The following is a 17,357-nucleotide window of genomic DNA, read 5'->3' as shown; positions in this document are numbered from 1 at the left end:
GCATGTTATTGGGCTGGGATGACAGACACTTTAGCTAATTAACTGAGCTTAAAATATTTGAGCAAGGATGGAGAAAAATGTTGGTTTCTACACCTGCAAAGACCTTCAGCTGTGAGAGCAAAGACAAGGTAGATCCAAACATTCACTCCCGGTTATTTAACACAAATGAATGACCAGACTTTTCACATTTTATTCGTAAAACAAATCAGTTATGCTTTATTTCCATAATAAAACCCAGCCCAATGATGTACATTCATGTTTGTGGCTGCAAGATGATAAAATGCGAAAAACATTTTTACAAGACACTTTAAATGTTGCCATCCTGTTGACATGTTCTTAAGGCGAACTATATTTTTAACTGCAGGGTTTAAAATACACCAAATAAGTAAATGATGGCGTTTTAACAGAGCATTGAGATGGTATAAAGTTTTAACTAGCTGTGAAATCCTCCAGCTGCACCTGTCTTAATGTAAGAACTCTTTAGTCAAAGCTGTATTATTAGAACTGTAATAAACAAGTGGGAAACATTAACGTCCTGTCACTGCACATTTCTGACCTGCATGTGTGTGCATGTCTCTGTTAGCCACCCCGCGTACGTACGTGTGTGTGCGTGAGTGTGTGTGTGTGTGTGCGTATAATATTTTAACCTGTTCTCCGGGCACACACGCAGCCATTAAAACCGAGATCACCAAAAGTAGCAGCAGCACCCTTCCTTACACGTGTCCTGTCATTGGGTGTCAAATCTATTTATGGCTTCCCTGCTGCTCTTTGATTCCTCTCGGTCCGTCCGGAGCTCAGAGAGAAGGAGGAACATTTAATGTCAGTGCGCAGTTTATCTGACGGGGTGGGGGATTCGGCTGGGAGGCCTGCCGGACGGGAGACCAACGACTGGTTTGTTGAGGGATTTTATCTTTGGATTAATCACAGCAGGAGTCCACGTCAGAGGAGCCACAGCACAGGGGAGATTAAGTTTGGCTTCATCCTTACTTCTTCATAATCTCACTGGCTGTTCCTTTTTTTTTTTTTTCTTTTTTCTGGGGAGTAATGTGAGTACCTACAGTATAGGTTTGGGTGCAAAGAAAGGACTTGTGTTGCAGTTACAACCCCATGGATTCACCCGAGGGCCCCTCTTCGTCCTTTTCAAATTCACCTGAGGAGCCTTCGGATAACGCTCCGGCCCCAGACTCCTCCCGCCACACAACCCACACCGGCCACCAGAGCGGGCTCAGCAACCTCAGCTACGGAGTCGGTGTTGCCTGGAACCACTTGAGGCCCTTCCTCCCCTTCTTCCTCATCAGCTTCATGGTTGTGGCCCTCGTCTATCTGATGCAGGCCATCATCTACGGGGGGCCCTTCAAAGACCCGCTCTTCTTTGTCAAGTTTTACGAGCGGTGGCCGCGACCAACTCCTCCGCAAGAGTCTCCGTCCCCTATAAAGGCTTTCACCACGGTCCCCTCCCCGTCGTTTGTCCTTAACGGTGTGCTCAGACTCAACGATACATCGTAAACTGGAGAAGATGCTTCTTTCTGGTTCGACGTAACCGAAGGATGTTCCAAATACTGACTGGGGGGATAAGACCAAAAGCAGATCTTGTTGTTTGTGTTAAGTTTTATATTGTGTCGCTTCTGTGGAAAATATTAAATGGGAGAATAAGGGTTTGGGCCTCCATTGATGCGTCAGTCACCGAGAAATTAACAATGTCAGCGAGTTAATCAAAGGTGTCGATCAAGTAGGAATGACTTCTGGGTAAGAATCTGTAGGTTGATTAGAGGAAATTACTAATATTCTCCCAATAAGATGAGCAGGACTCGTCAACACGTCTCGTCAGAGTTGAGCAAGAGCTTTCCAAGAATGAACTGTTACGTCATACAGGAATGTTTTCTCCAGGTTCCCAATGATTAAGCACAATTATTGCTAAACGTGTCTCTTTTCTGATGATGAGATTGTTTTCCGTCAAAAGAGGTGGGAAATATGAGTTTTAGAAATAATAAAAAAAAACATTTTTTAACCAAAAATACTGCCAAGTCAGTAACTTAACTGAACCAGTTGATTTTTTGTTGTTTTTGCTTTATAGAGATTGTTCGCTTCTATCAACTCTAGCATTTTATTATCACAGTAACATCTATTAACTACTGGAAATATACATTTTTTTTTTAAAAAATGGATGCCAGTATTTCAGCCTCAAAGATGTTAAAGCTCATCAAAAATTGGAGCTGGTTGCGGTCAGAAACATGTCAACACTTGTTTGTTTTAGTACCACATGCCTGTGTTGTGTTACCATCTCCATAGCTCAGGACGCAAACAACTTACTCATAAATGTGAGGACTGCTGGGGCCTCACCGTCTTTTTTTGATCTTCTTAGGAAAAGGCTCAATGGGCAGATGAACGAGTTACATGCCTACAAAAACATACCTCTTAGGAAGCGGGAGTCCCGTCTTTGTCGGAGCCGTCCATCACAAGTGGACAAGCAGTGGCCTGTTTTTTTTCTTGTTTGTTTTAACACCTGTTTAACTGCTTGCTGTTGAACACAGAGAGATTATGCGGTTTTTATATCAGAACATGGCTTAGGCCTTTCCTGGTACTGTCATCAATAATTTGTTATGACAAACAAACGATTTCAGAAGAATGAAATCTGAATCTCATAAATCTTGTTATGCTGTGTTATCCAGGACTGGACTCAGCTTATAATTCTGCACTATGCTTTGTAACTAATGGAGTCACCATTATACTTTTTTTTTTTTTAGGAGGAAATAGAGGAGAAAATATGCACATGCTGCTATATTTGTTGCAAATTAAAGAAAATGATTTTTGTATTTTTGTTCCTATGAGGATGTCTTCTGTTTTTATTTTTCTGTCTGATCCAAAATCAAGTGAAAAAGTAACTTCCATGATGTGTTCAACGTTTCTGTTACTCTCGAGCAGATGCCATCACACAATAAATGTGTCTTTACATCTCTCTGGAGGAACTTGGGGGCACTTTTCCCTGCAGAATTACTTTAATTCATCAACATTGAAGGGTTATGCTATGACATATTGATCAGATTTAGTGTGGTTATCATGATCTTGGTTATTTTGAGTTGAAGATCACAAACTAATAACTTTTCCTTCAACACGAAAGAGAAAGAGGAGTTCACCTTTTCATCAATTTATAGCAAGTCAGCCGGGTCCTGAAGCAGTAAAACAGCCCTAGAACCTCCCATTACTCCCACGGCCAGCATGATCATCTTTTCCTCATATGCTACTTTATTTTTATTCCAGATGAATTGGGACATTTTGAAAAAAAGAAGCCAGTTTCATAAAGTTTCACGACTGCGACATCAGTCCAGAGAATATTTTCCTAAAACTTTTTATCATAAAGATATTTACTAGGTAATATGAGACAGACATTTGTGTTTTGTTGTTGTTGTTGTTGTTGTTGTTGTTGTTTTTGGAGTCATTTTTGGCCAAACACTTATTTTTTTTATTCTTGAGTCTTGAATACTAGGACCTGAACTGAGGCTAGTGAAGCCTGAAGGCCGTCAGAAGTTTTTCTGGGTTATTTTGTGATCTGAATGATGATTTCTGGAAACCACAGTTCTATATTTTCTCCTTCTTTGTATAATGTCACTGTCTGTGGTTTAATGGAGTTCTTGTTTTTACTGCATATTAGGATATATTTAGTTCCTTTTTGATTTTTTTTGGCCTACTTTCTGTTGTCAGATAGATACTATTTAAATGATATCTTGATTTTATGGGTCTTGACTGAACCGTTCCTAGGTGTAGTGAAATTCAAATTAACTTTATAAAGAATCTGGTTTATAATTTTCTGATTTTACAGAGAGAGAGAGATTACATTTTCAAACAAAATGTAATCTGTTTTCCTTATAGAAATGAAATCTTTTGAAAAATAAAAGGGGAAATATAAGAAATCTATACTTCTTTTCAATTCTTTTAATACATTTAATTCAAACCTTATATCATGTTGTGAAAGTATTTATAATTTAAAAAAATCCACAAAAATATCATCTAAAACGGTATTGTTGTATTTAGCTTTTTATTAGTTTGAATTTCTAAGATGTAGCTCTAAATATTTAATATTTGTATGCCTTTTTTCAGTGTTAACCCCTGCTCCACTCTCTTTTTTCTTTAGTTTTTTCTGACATTCTTTAACTTTAATTTGCTTTGTTTTAGGTACTTCCAAGAGTAATAATATTTATTAATTATTATTATTATTATTATTATTATTATTATTATTATTATTATTATTATTATTATTATTATTATTATTATTATTGTTGTTGTTGTTGTTGTTGTTGTTGTTGAAGGGTAACTTACAATCACACAAAGATAAAAAAAATGTGGATAAAAAAACCTCCCACTTTCTTATTTTGTGTAAAAGAAGACAACAAATGCAATCCTATTTTAATTACAAATGAACAGAAATCTCAAAATCCAGTCAAAATTGGATTTCATCGTTTTGTTTTGATTTACAAAAGAAGCTGGAAGTACGTAAAGAAACCCTCTTGGCTTTATTTTCACTCTTTAGTTGACTATCCAAAAAAGTCCGGTTTTGGTCATTGTGGAGAGCCACTGTCGCCACCTGGCGGCGACAGTGGCAAACTGCTGCCTCGTTGTCCATCCCGCTTTGCTGGTGATCACCAAAATGACCCGTGGCTGGCCTCTACCTCTTTTAATCAGACGAAAATAAAAAAAAGAGAAGAAAGACTCAATTCACACGTTCGTGTTATGTATATAAAATATTTTCTTTACATTTTTGGACTTCAGAAATCATTTTAGGGCCCTTTAAGACGGTAAGTACCGACGGTGTCGGACACCTGCGCGCGTTTTACTGTATAGTAATTTAGCTAGCATAGAGTTTGTTTTTGGCAATAAAACTCAGTAGAGTTATTAGACTGCATATTATAGTGTGTTTGAAGTGGTAACTAGCAGCTGGACTGTCAGGGCCGATTAAATATGCTTATTTTGAATAGTTTGGTTTTGTAGTTTGGCCTGCAAAAGGTTTGTAATGCTAAACTCAGGTGTGCTTGATCCAGGCGACTTGCCTTTGAGCCTGGACCCCTAGCTGCCGAAAAGTGATTAAGTTAGCTCATACAATTAAAGTAAAACTGAAGTCATATAATTATTTTAATGTGTAAAAGTTTGCCTAAGAATGGTTTTTAAAAGTCATAAGTCAGTGTGATGGAATAAATAGGATAATTATGTCTGTAATACTATTTTATATACAGGTGAGACAGACAAAAATACACTTAAAGTGAAAAATATAGTTACTTATATGAGTGACTTCTGTTTTTTATATAATACAGTGTAGTCTTTGTAAGAAAAAAAATGCTGTGATGAATTTATTTTAAATAATTTTCAGGTGGGTTTTTATGAAAATGACAAGATTCAGATAATCGGGTCTTTCTGTTATGAAATAAAAAGCATACTTGTGTTATCTTCTGGTCTGACTCACCTTTATTCTGTGCCTTTTGACTCCTGCTTTGAAGTGGATGGAGAAATGTGGTGCTACCAGAAACCGGGCTTCGAAGCCCTCATCGTTGCAGAACTACGAAAGCAGCAGCAATGCAGCCAGTTCTGTGACACTTTGCTCAAAGCTGGAGGTACAAACTCACTCACAAATTAGAACAAATGCATTTTTGTTGACAATTTATATAAGGTTGCTGCTGATAATTACTTGTGGGACAAATATTTGCAAACAGTTCCGTGCAAATTTTTATATTACTTAGGGTTTTCATATAGGGGAGCAGAAATTCTTGCAATATGTTGTAAATGGGTCTTTATTATCAATCAATCAATCAATCAATCAATCAATCAATCAATCAATCAATCAAATTTTATTTGTATAGCACATTTCAGCAGGAAGGCATTTCAAAGTGCTTCACATAATTAAAATAAAAACAACATGTGACATTGAATAAACAGTGAGAAAGAGAAAGACATTTTGAAAAAGATTAAAAAAGATAAAAACATTAAAACCCCTTTTAGGACTTCAGTTAAATGTTGTTTAACTGGGGCTCTAACCCTCTGGGACTTTAGTCAAAAACACCGTTTGACAAGGACTCCAACCTCTAGGTTTTTATTTGAAACGCCGTCAACTGGGACTCTAAACCCCGGAGGACTTTAGTTAAACGTCATTTATTAGTAGTTATCCGAGCTGTTTTTGGAAGTTTTCTTTGCACTTTTGCTGCTGTCTTGCTCAATGTGACTGCAGAACAAGGTCAAATTAAAGGAATATCTTTATTTTCCTAATGCATATTGTTTAAACGTTTTTTATGTTAATCTTTTCACCGTCAGGTGTTTCAGTCCCAGCACACAGTTGCATTCTGTCGGCCATCAGCCCTCACATCTCCTCGGCTCTGTCGTCCTCACCGGCGCCCCCTTCTGGACAGAGCCGTCTCCTGGAGTTCCAGGCCCTGGGCGCCTGCACCCTGCTGCACATCATCCGGCTCCTTTACTCCGGAGAGATGGCCGGGGAGGGGGAGAACGAGAAGCAGGAGGCCATTTACGCTGCAGCCAAGCTCGGCATCAGCGGCTTGGTGGAGGTGACGAAGAGCAGAGGAAGGTTTGGTGGAGGGACAGAGCAGTACGCGGAGGTGGGGGTCCAAACGGAGCCACAGAGGACAGAGGAGCATGAGGGGAGGCTGGTCAGGTGGAGGAGAGAGGTGAGGGATGGGTCCACCTATATGTGGAAAGAGGCGGAGGTGTCAGGTGGAGGAAGAGACATGTGGACTCAAACTGAGGAACAGCTTGTCGACTCATGTCCTCCTGTCCCCGCAGTGGTCCCCTATGAGACCATCGACATGAGCGTCCTCCAGAGTTTAGGACACACAGACTCTCATCAGCTTGTCACTGTCATCTACCCACCCGAAGAAAACCAAACGCTGCAGTACACCGCTGCTCCACCAGGCTGTCTGCAGGAATCCACAACACCTGGAAGGACATCTGTCGCCATCGTGACGCCACAGTACGCGCCTCTTCCTGCTCCTCTTCCTCATTACTCCACCCAGACGGCTCCCTGTGTGGCCGATTCTCAGAGCTGCTGGGCCGACCCTAACCCAGAGGAATGGGAAGGAGAGAGTGTGGAGCAGTTTGAGGGAAACATTGTGGGATTCATCAACCACTTCCTGAACCCGGAGAAGAGGGAGAGCCCCCGCAGGGGGCGGGCAGGGAGGAAGCCAAGGGGTGCCCAGGCAGCCAAGAGCGGACAGCAGAGGACCAGGAGACCCAGAGGGAGGCCGAGAGGGAGGGGGCGAGGCACGTTCACTCAGATGGTGGATGTGCAGGAGATTGGGGTGAGCAAACTGCAGAAACTGTTCCTGCACAGGTGGAGGGTGAGGACGCCCAGAGCAGGTCAGGGTGGGGGCGCTGTGGGCAGGAGGCTACACCAGAAGACCAGGGAGGAGCTGGAGCCAGCCAAGAAGAAGCCGAGGAGACGTGGAAACGTGTTTGAGGAGGACCAGAGTCAGGAGACGCCGCAAGGCAGAGGGGGAGCGAACACCCAACGGGGGAGAAGAAAAACCACACAGCAGGTTGCCCAGGTGAGGGATATAACCACTCAGAATTATGGAAACGAGAAAAAAAAATCCTGATTTTTCTCAAATTAAATCTTCGGAAAAAAAAAAAAAGATTTGTCGATTAAATGTATCGCCCAGCCCTAATACGTCAATATTCTGGAGCCAGAGCGAACACTGTTTTATCAAATTGTCTACACACTTCAGTGCCCTTTCTGTGAATCACTTGGACTGAAAACCAATCAGAGCCCATCATTGCTTAGACATTTTTTATGGGGAAACAGTTTATGAAGTTGAACTGAAGCCGATCTACAGTTGAAAGTGTATTTCTTGAGTAAGTAAGTTCATAAACTTTATTTATGTAGCATTTTTTACAGGTCAGAAACCACAAAATAAAATATATTAAATAAAACACAGCAAACCTAATAACACACACTCCTGTTTTACCAATTACTCTAAGATTAAATTAGCCTTTTTATAACATTTTTCTTCAGGGCGTATCTGAATTTTTTTTTTTTTAATTGGTGTTTTCTCTCTCTGATTCCAGGCCAGTCTTCCTGTTGGCATGGATCAGATCTGCAGGAACCAACCAACACCCTCCAACAACCTCTATGATGGGCCTATTTTAACGTCTTCCAGTCCCTCCATTCGACCGATGCGTTCGCATGCTGCACCATACGTTTCCCCAGCATCATCCCGTCTCTACAGCCCACAGTTTGCTCCTCCAACTCCTCCGCCTCACGAGGACCAGCCTGAGCACATCGATCGTTTGTTGGAGGAGGTCTTTCAGGATCTGGACATCTTACCAAACAACAAAGCTCCTCTTTCAACAGGCAGCAACACTCCTGGCAACTCTGCTATCCAAAACAAACACCAGGCCCAGATTAGCAGCTGTGAGATGCCAGTGCTGCAGCAGCAATGTGAGGGGGAGCTGAACGACATTCTGGAAAACTTACTCCAATCATTTGAGCAGCATGATGAAAGCAATCACGCCAGCTCTTGCATTCAGATCTCTCCAGAAGCCAGTCAGGCAATTCAGAGGAATTACAAAACAACCAAGATTCATGAGGAAACCTCTCACACACCTTTTCTGCAGCGCATAGTCAATCGCTCTCAGACACCTGGAGTACAGAGGGCTGATACCGGACTATCAGACACCCAAGCTGTTTCCTCTAAAAAGTTCAAATCCGTCACACCAGCAAGGAGGCCGAAGAGGAGGAGGTCAAACACGTATCTGTTCTCGTTAGAGAAGAAAAAGGTGAAGAAGCCGGCATCGTCGCGGGACTCAAAGGCCACGTCGGGTCAGGATCAACAGGAGAAGCAGCTGCAGCAGACACCGGTGGTGAAACTGACTAGAGACAACTTGCTGTCAGTCAGAGCGGCGCGGCAGGGAAACAACTGTGAGCTTTCTGAGGAAAAGGTGACTAAACTATCTGCAACCTGCTGATGTTTTCCAGATTTCAGTTTTTCTTAAGAGGACCGAGTAATCTAAATAGAGTAAAAATGGCAGCTAACCGAAGATGATAGTCTGTCTCACTAAAAAGTAGCTATAGGTAAAACTAGGTCATCACTGTTTACTGGAATACCATTTAATTTTATTAATACTTCACCTCAAACAGTAAAACCTATATAGACATATTACACAGTGATATATTTGAGATTTAATTCTGTTTATTCTGATGATTATCACTTAAAGCTAATTTAAACCCAAAGCTCAATTTCTCCGAAAACTTAGAGTATTACATAAGAGTAAGAGATTCCTATTAAAAAGTGTGACAGATGACCTAATGTGTATTTTGCAGCAGTAAACTGGTCCCTATATCAACTGTTAAGAAATTAAATGAGTTGGACAAAGCTAAAAGGTGACAACGGCTCTTGCAGAAAATGTATCACCTCTTACTTTGGTGTGCAATATTTCCTGCAGAGTCCATCAAAGGGAAACTCCCATTTTGGCAGTTTCAGAAGGCACTTGGTCACAAAGTTCTACCCAATCAGGAGCAGATTTAGGGATCCACACATCCAGGTGAGCATGAACCTTTATGGTAAGACAAATTCTTCTGGTATTCAGGGTTTCCCCCTTGCTAAGCCTGGTGCTCCGGGCGCTAGGGCAGTCCTCCAGCCGCCCGCCATGTTTTAGAGTTAAAAATGTTTAAAGTTGACAGGAAATTTAAAAACATCATTTGATAGTTATGCATTTTTGGAAGACTTGAAGATTAATACCTAAACACCAACTATAAAGTGTTTAAAAAAAAAAGGGAATCATTAAAAAGAACCTAATAAATCAACAATGCTCAGGCACAAATAAAGCCTGGTTCCCGCCAGGCTTATACTACACTGAGGGAAACCCTGGGTATTATTAGGATGTGAAGAAGCACCACTGATTTGCAGTTAAAGGTTTACTTGCAGACTTATTAACTTGGGGCTATTTTTGATTTTAAAGGCTTTCAGTATACGTCTCAATATTTCCCCGTTTCCCTCCCTGAAGGCTTTTCTTCCTGTCCCTTTGGGTCAATGGTGATCCAAGGTTTGTGGTGGGGATGGTGTTGTCCACACAGTCGATCATATAGTTAGTCACACACTGAGTCACGGCATCGATGTCATCTAAACAGCCTGCAGGCCTTCTTCAGCTTCCTGTGATCACTTTCTCACAGCTCTCTTCTTTACAGGCTGCCTCTGAACAAGGGGCTTATATTCCACCTAGAGAAATATAAGACTGGTCTAAATTTCTTGTTTTGGAAACATAACATAATTGGAAACTAAACTGATGACTTCATATGTATTGCCAACAACAACTGAGGGTGAAATATAAGCGGTTGCCAAGATAACATTGGTAAAGTCTCTTGGAAAGTAGTATGTAGTAATAATAGTAATCTTGCTGTTAAGGTTTCATTTCGGGGCTGTAGAGACGAGACTTCACAGTAACATGACGTCTCTGTTGGCAAGCACTGCTTTTAAGGACCAGTGAATCCACTGCCAAACAACATGAAGCTAAATCTTTGAGGAAGTTAACTTTGTGTCGTTGTTTTTCAGGACTTTTTGCCTTTTCTGGAGGAGGATTCAGTACAGACAACAAGGCCACCAAATCGAAGGTGTGGCAGGCCAAAGAAAAATGGAAATCTTCTTAGTTCATCTCATGTTGAGAGCACGACAACTTCAGAGAAAATCCCTGAGACAGAAAAATGTGAAGCAGTCATTGAGGAGGATGATGTAGATGTGGTGGGAGGTATGGGGCCATCCCCTGTACCTGTCAACATAACCTGGACAGACTCTTCAGAGGAAGAAATTGATGTTGGGATCTGATTCAAAGAAGTTAGTTATTTACATTGGTTTGCAGGTTTTCACAGCTAATTTGTGGCTGTTCAGTTTGTTTTAGCTGTAAACAAAACCGTTTGGAGGGTTTTAAAGCCAAAGGGTAAGAGGTATTTTATCTTAGTTCTAAATATGTTCAGCAGTCTGATTCAGATGTGTAAGAACAGGGATATTTTTAAAAGTTACAAAGCAGTGTTTGAAGAATGGAGTCTTCTGGTTTAAAGCATTTTCATAGCCTAGTCAAAGTCCAGGCCTACAGCCAGTTAAGAATCTGTAGCAACACTTGAAAATTGCTCAAAACAGATGTCCTCATTCTGATGAGACTGGAATTGATCTGTTTCATAAAGTAAAATTAGAAAAATGTTAAATGTTTCACTAAGTTCTGACTCAGGAATGTACAGTTTTTCTTTATGTGGGCATCTGACTAGAAGGACTTTAGAAAGTAATAGTAATTCTCTATCTGTGAGGTGCATCTGAAGGTTTCCAAATTTCTGGGTGGATGTGCACTGAATTGGGAGTTGCTGCCCCCTTGTGTTGACAGGTGCTTCCTGCTTGCAGCTGAGAATTGGGAGATGAGTCTGTCACACTCTTCCCATGTGGGATAAATAAATTCTGTTGCATCTTCATTTCGATTAGTTTCTGAGTGCCATGTTTAGCAGCTCCAGTTGGGGGTGTAACATTTTCATAAACTGGAACCGTTTCTGTCGCTGTAGTGACGGGATGAGGGGCTCGCCCTGGGCAATGTTCATGCTGTCATGGGGTGACTGACTATATGCACAAAAACACTTTTTAAATTTTAGTTTCTAAAAACGTGTAATTTTCCCCTTTAAATCTTTTAAATGTCACGACATGCAAGCTAAAATCCAAATAAAAGAGACTGACGTTTGTGGTTGTAACCTGATAATATTTTGGGAAATTGCTGAATAAATGATTCTGTATGCACCTGAGATGTCAAAACTTTTGATTATATCTTCCAAAAAAGTTTGCTTTTTTGGCCCGTTTACTTTAACCTTTTCATCCGATAGATTCTAAGTTTGCATTCATCTTAGTTTTTTTTTCTCTTTTTGCATTGTTTGCAATGATTCGCCCACATTAAAGCCATCTGAAATAATTTATCCTTTGTTTAAATAATTGGCATGTCATTTGAGCCTTATGGAAGAGGGAAGGAATAAAACAAAACCACGTGAAGTAAAATGACTTTATTAGTAATCAGCATGTGGATCGGTTTCCTTCACACAACACATCTGAGCTGCACCTCTGCTTCATTCAGCAGGGGGGGATTATTCCCTGGGTCTCCAGGTTTCACACCTGTCTGATCAATTTCCTGTCCTCTCCACTGAGCTCAGGCTAGAATACAGCTCAGGTGTGTGCCTGCTGCGTGGAGGAGCCTTTAAACCAAATAAAAAGACACTGAGCGTCATTAATGTCAGCATGTGTGTGAAAGTGTGTAATTCCCTGTGCTTTAACAGTGCGATATTGTCTCTTATCACACTCTGGCAGCGGCTCTGGATCGTTGTGCGGTGTTGTCAGGTTGGGGCGGCTCAAGTCAAAAGGAAAAAGAGGAATGAGGGGAGGGAAAGAGGGAGAAGAGGGGGTTTGCAGGTATAGGGGAGAGGAACTGCTTGGCCTCAATCTCAGCCCATTCTCCTCTCAGTGCTGAATGCGTCTAATGGACTGGATCTGAGGGGTCTGGCAGTGAGAGCCCCAGTTCCTCCAGTGCTGGTAGTCTCCACTGTGTCTCTCACACTCCATGATGTACTGCTGACCCCTGTAGCCAGGGAACTGGTAGCACACGAAGCTGCAAGGGGCCAGCAACAGGACGGCACAGGGTCAAAGAGAGTAACAGAGGACAATCTGTAGATCCTGTTTTGAGCTAGAACTTACGCGCCGCACTGCACGTGCATGGAGCCGACCTCAGGCATCATCCAGCCCATGGCCTGCAGAGAGGGGTAGTCGTCGCAGATCTCGGCGTTGCGGCCCATGAAGTTCTCCCTCTCGAAAATGATCATGCGGCTGCTCTGGTGGGACTGGACAAGAGCACAGAGACCGATCATGTCTTCACGTTCTCAGCCGGTCGGTCGGCTGGACAAGGTGAGGACGATGTACTCACAGCGCAGTAGATGGGGCGGAAGGACATAAGACGCTCCACATGGTAGGAGATGTTTCCGCTGTAAGCGTCCCAGTGGGGGTACTCTCCCCTCTCCAGGATGAACTGCTGGCCCTGGAAGTCGTGGTGCTCGAAGCCCACCCAGCTTCACACAAAGACACAGAGACAGACCAGCTTATCAGAGGGCTCTCTGTTGCTTTGTTGAAAAGTAGAATATATTAAACTGATGGTATCAATTATGATTCACCCAGATTTTCCTATTTTGAAGTCTCTTTTGCATTACCAGCCCCTACTTGCTCTCAATGATGTCAGTCTTTAAGATCTATGTTAGCTGTGGCCATAAACAGCAGTGAAGCTTCACCTGACTGGTCAAGTATGTTATAGATAAGCAGAGTTTGAAAGCATTCTACCTGAAATGTAAATACTGCATCCATACACTCCATTGCAGTTTGCAATTTTGCAAGTATTAAAGTTGTAATGACAGTTGCGATGCAATATATTGTACATAAAGATATTGTTTTGGCTAAATTCAACTTGTGCAGCTTGTTACTGTCACTCCAAAAAATCTTAAGAGACTTACGCTCCGCTCTCCACCCTGATGGAGCGGATGGTGTCCATGCCGCACTCCTGGATGTTGCAGCATTCGGAGGTGAACTCCAGGCACTTTCCTTGGAAATGCTCCTGCTCAAACACAGTCACCTGAGGAGACAGAGCAAGTTACCTAACCTGGTTGGTTCTCCTTCACACTGAGCACAAAATTAACAGATCATAGAAAAAGTTATTTACTCCATGTTTCCTGTTTGTGTGCAGAGGAGCGACAGATTACCTTGAAGAAAGGAGCCATGCCCATTCCTGAGTTGACCAAAGGCTGCATCATTGGGGACCTTGTAGTTTTGTACATCTTGACTCCTGATTGAGGACAGGGAAATAATGCAGAACAGTAAGCGTCTTACTTTTAGATTATCTCTTCCTTGTATAAATTATGGTGGTTTTCATTTGAGAATCGTATATTGCGTCTACTGGTTGTTACTAAAAAGTGTAAATTGGAGGAGATCTGGGCTCTGGTTGCAGTAAAAGTGCTTCTGGATTTGAGAGCGACCCTGAGCTGATAGAGCAGAGATTTCCTTACCTATTCTGGCACTTTATTGGAAGAGCTCGGAGTGATACGCGCCTACCGCCTGCCTCGCGTAGAGCTTTGAGAGAACCTGGCGCTTCAGTTTTATACCGACGGGTGGGCGGGAGGCGCGCTCACAGGGGCGCGCCCGCGTCTCTCTATGAGCTCCTGTGAAAATGTCCACGCCTCGCCGGGCGCGCACCCCGGCGACCCTCTGTGACCGCTGCACGCTGTTGTCCTGCCGCATCGACCAGCTCAGCAGATCCTATAGTTCCCCTGACGCTGGAGAACAAAAGGCGCTCCGGCATGTTCGGACCCCGGTCAGCAGTCCAGCGCCCTGCCCGGCACAAAGGGCGGGGATTAAGGTGGCACACACAACTACATCTGTGAAGGTCCGAGCTAATGTATAGAAATGTTACAGAGAGGGCGAAAGTCATATTTTCTGATTCAGATTTTTAAAGTCTGCAGGTGCTACCGCTCACGCGCATTAATTGGTGAAGGTGCACGTGCACAGGTAGCTGTCTGGTTTGGCTTTCTCATTGTGGCTTATTAGCACAGTGGTTCCCAAAGTTGGGGTCTGGATCCCACAGCTGGACGCAAAGCACAAGTTAGAAGGATTTGGTTTGGTCTCAAGTAAACAAAAAATAAATAAAATATGTTTGTTAATAGAATCGTTTTATCATAATTGTTACAAGACAGAATTTTTTTTTTTTTGATATTCAGTTTTGCATATTTTTGCATCCAGTCTTTTTGTTTTGCTGAGACTTAGTTGTAAAAAGTTGTAAAAAGCACCAACAGATTTAAATTTCTGGGCTACATAAGAATGAGTAAATTCAATTAATTAATTGTCATGTAATGATTTAAACGATTAAAACAGAAAAGAATGGACACATTGCCGTCATTCACAAATAAAGGAGTACAAATAATGTTAAAAACATTTAAGAAGAATTATGTGAGATTAAAACATTTCTCTTATTTTCACTTGGGAACTTTTTAAATGCAGGATAGAATTCAAAATCCTTCTTTTTACATATAAAGCCCTTAATAATGATAATAATAATAATAATAATAATAATAATAATAATAGTAATAATAATGCTTCATTATGTGGATAGAAATCTGAGTGTTTCATCTCAGACTGCAGGTTCTTTGAGTTTATAATAGGAGGATGGGAGACAGGCCTCTCAGTTATCAGACGCTTCCTCTCTGTCTCCAGCTTCCAATTTTTGTCCATGAGGCAAAAACTAGAATTAAAACTGTCCCGTTTGATAAAGTTTTTAATTTGAGTCACTGATACTATCCTGAGTTTTCACTGTAATTATGCTGCCATAGGCTTGGGCTGCTGGAGGATAAACTGAACTGAATATTTCCTTACTCTGAAACTTTCTCCTCTTTCTCATTAGAAATAACAGGTGTAACTTCTATGTTAAACCGTGTCTTTGTGTGTAGTGTTGACACCTGCCTGGGTTTCTCTTTCTACAGTTGATACACCTGCCCTGTCTTTCTGCGTTAACCTCGTCTCTCCCAGACAAAGCAATGGGAGGAACTATTGCTGCTACCAACTCTGCTATGTCCCCTCTGGCTATTTTCATTTTGCTACTGGCTCTGTGCTTATGTGTTTAGCTGTGTTTCTAAAGGAAGTACAGCTGCTATTTACGTTTTGCTTCTTATGTGACATAGAAACATAGAAAACAGCTGATCTAAGTACCTTTAGATCAGCACAGCATTTGAAGTAGTAGCATAAATAAGCCTCAAAAAAATCAAATTTGTAATTTCGAACTTCACTCTTGCTGAGTTTGACCATAACTGGGTCTCTACCCTAACTTTAGGAAGCACTGCTATGAAAGACAGAAGTTGAAATAGCAAAGCTGAAATTCTCTTGTATAAGTAAAATTTAGTAAGTAAAAGTTGTAGCAGCTATCACAGACACTAAAATCAAAGTGTTTCACAAAGACAAATGAACAAGAATATAAAAACTATCCATCTATAGTTAAAAACCTGTCAGAATAACAATGTCTTGGAGGAGTCACTGGGGTTCATGCAGCACAGGGACAAAAGAACAGAGCTACAGAGCTTTGAGGCCTGAAAAGCCCAATCGTCACTAGTTTTAAAATGAGTCACCAACAACCTCTGAGAAGAACAGCAAGGCCGTAATAAAATCTGAGAATATTCAGGGGTTGAAGTGCCCTGACTGTCAGGACCAATACTTTAAAACTGCATCATGTAGTAACAAGGAGGAGGCCAGGACAGCGGTAATGTGCTCCCCTATTCCTTGTTACTGCATTTCACACAGTCTGATCTGTTTTTCTAAGACATATAAAAATACTGTAACAACAGTCCAAACAAAATGAGACAAAAGCACAAATCATCAGTTCAAGCTCATTTTTGACACCTGTAATCTTAATTTAGAAATATTAATTTAATGATTAAACCAATTTTGAACCGGTTGTTTAGGATGATGACCAAAGCCTAAAGAGCTGTCGACAATGACACTCATGTTTGTTATATTGGTTTGCAAAGAAGGTTGCAAAAATGTATATATGCTGCTTCATAACATCTGAAAGTCTTTGTCAGTATTTAATTTCAGATAGCTGTTTGCACGCCATTGTTTGATCAATAATGTCTGGCAATTTATAGATCTCTGAAAGATCAAGGAAACATTTATATGATAATGATTTGATTTTTTGCACTGTAGCACAGCTAGCTGTCACAGGACATTAGAAAAGCAATAATTTAAAACTCTCGAAACATTGCTTGGAAAGCTGTGGGATCGTTTTATTTGTTGTTGCATTAAAATAACATTCTGTAGTTCTGATTGTGTTGGTGAAACAGTTCTTAGGATTGGAAAGGTTGTAAAAAGCTGAAGCTGCTACTCAAACAAGCACTAAAAATATAGTCTGCTCCTACTTGGGTTATTTTTCTTCTTTTGCAGAACAATAGTTCTGAATTTTCCCACTGACGTTCCTGACTTGAGCCAGCTGCAGCCTCGCTGGGATGCCAAGTGTCTGCTGCTGCAGCATTTAAAGCAGAGAGCTGAAAAGCTCACGATTAGCTGGAGAAGCAAATCTACTAAACAACTGGATTGGATAACTAAAGAATAAATGTTGTGCCCTAAAATAAGTGTTTTTCCTTGCATTTTTAAACTCATTGGAAAAAAAAATTCTTATACACAATCTTCACTAATCACATGCTCTCACTTTGTTATAATTCATATTTAAACTGCATTGTTCAAAGTCAGACTAGCACCATTTATTGTCTGGGACCTGCTGATAAAAACAGGACGATAAAATAGCCAAAAATGACAAATATGATCCTT

At 41.2% G+C, this 17,357-nt stretch overlaps 2 protein-coding genes across 4 annotated transcripts; one reads left to right on the top strand and one right to left on the bottom strand.

Annotated features, from left to right (window-relative positions):
• Window positions 1-4,571: 4,571 nt before the first annotated feature.
• LOC106942165 (uncharacterized) lies at window positions 4,572-17,137 on the top strand. 3 transcript variants are annotated; one of them, XM_015025388.1, is made up of 6 exons: window positions 4,572-4,790; window positions 5,487-5,600; window positions 6,295-7,538; window positions 8,059-8,931; window positions 9,436-9,534; window positions 16,974-17,137. In XM_015025388.1, exons 2-6 carry the CDS (start codon window positions 5,498-5,500, stop codon window positions 16,998-17,000), a joined length of 2,346 nt encoding a protein of 781 aa, XP_014880874.1. In that variant the 5' UTR covers window positions 4,572-4,790; window positions 5,487-5,497; the 3' UTR covers window positions 17,001-17,137. The 3 variants fall into 3 exon arrangements, with proteins under 3 accessions (XP_014880874.1, XP_014880862.1, XP_014880867.1); XM_015025376.1 differs by lacking the exon at window positions 16,974-17,137 and adding an exon at window positions 10,542-11,767; XM_015025381.1 differs by lacking the exons at window positions 4,572-4,790; window positions 16,974-17,137 and adding an exon at window positions 10,542-11,767 and having other exon boundaries at window positions 5,418-5,600.
• On the bottom strand, window positions 12,005-14,167 carry cryba1l1 (crystallin, beta A1, like 1). The gene is made up of 6 exons (XM_015025397.1): window positions 14,057-14,167; window positions 13,754-13,836; window positions 13,508-13,626; window positions 12,931-13,072; window positions 12,705-12,847; window positions 12,005-12,618 (listed from the first exon to the last, which is right to left on the bottom strand). The coding sequence occupies exons 2-6, from the start codon at window positions 13,826-13,828 to the stop codon at window positions 12,471-12,473; spliced, it is 627 nt and encodes a 208-aa protein (XP_014880883.1). The 5' UTR covers window positions 13,829-13,836; window positions 14,057-14,167; the 3' UTR covers window positions 12,005-12,470.
• Window positions 17,138-17,357: the final 220 nt, after the last annotated feature.

The sequence above is a fragment of the Poecilia latipinna genome, unplaced genomic scaffold (assembly GCF_001443285.1).
Source record: "Poecilia latipinna isolate Pla-1442-1.1 unplaced genomic scaffold, P_latipinna-1.0 Scaffold95, whole genome shotgun sequence".
Taxonomy (NCBI): domain Eukaryota; kingdom Metazoa; phylum Chordata; class Actinopteri; order Cyprinodontiformes; family Poeciliidae; genus Poecilia; species Poecilia latipinna.
The sequence above is the reverse complement of the archived record's forward strand: the minus strand, read 5'-3'. Positions and strand labels throughout refer to the sequence as shown.

What these genes read in the sequence shown, in the direction of transcription:
- cryba1l1 (XM_015025397.1), bottom strand. Translation starts at nt 13,828, where the DNA reads ATGTACAAAACTACAAGGTCCCCAATGATGCAGCCTTTGGTCAACTCA. An exon ending in GCATGGCTCCTTTCTTCAAG is followed by an intron (nt 13,627 to 13,753) that starts GTAATCTGTCGC and finishes CTGTCTCCTCAG; the next exon opens with GTGACTGTGTTTGAGCAGGA. An exon ending in TCCGCCCCATCTACTGCGCT is followed by an intron (nt 12,848 to 12,930) that starts GTGAGTACATCG and finishes GCTCTTGTCCAG; the next exon opens with TCCCACCAGAGCAGCCGCAT.
- LOC106942165 (XM_015025376.1), top strand. Translation starts at nt 5,498, where the DNA reads ATGTGGTGCTACCAGAAACCGGGCTTCGAAGCCCTCATCGTTGCAGAA. An exon ending in CACTTTGCTCAAAGCTGGAG is followed by an intron (nt 5,601 to 6,294) that starts GTACAAACTCAC and finishes TTTCACCGTCAG; the next exon opens with GTGTTTCAGTCCCAGCACAC. An exon ending in TTAGGGATCCACACATCCAG is followed by an intron (nt 9,535 to 10,541) that starts GTGAGCATGAAC and finishes GTTGTTTTTCAG; the next exon opens with GACTTTTTGCCTTTTCTGGA.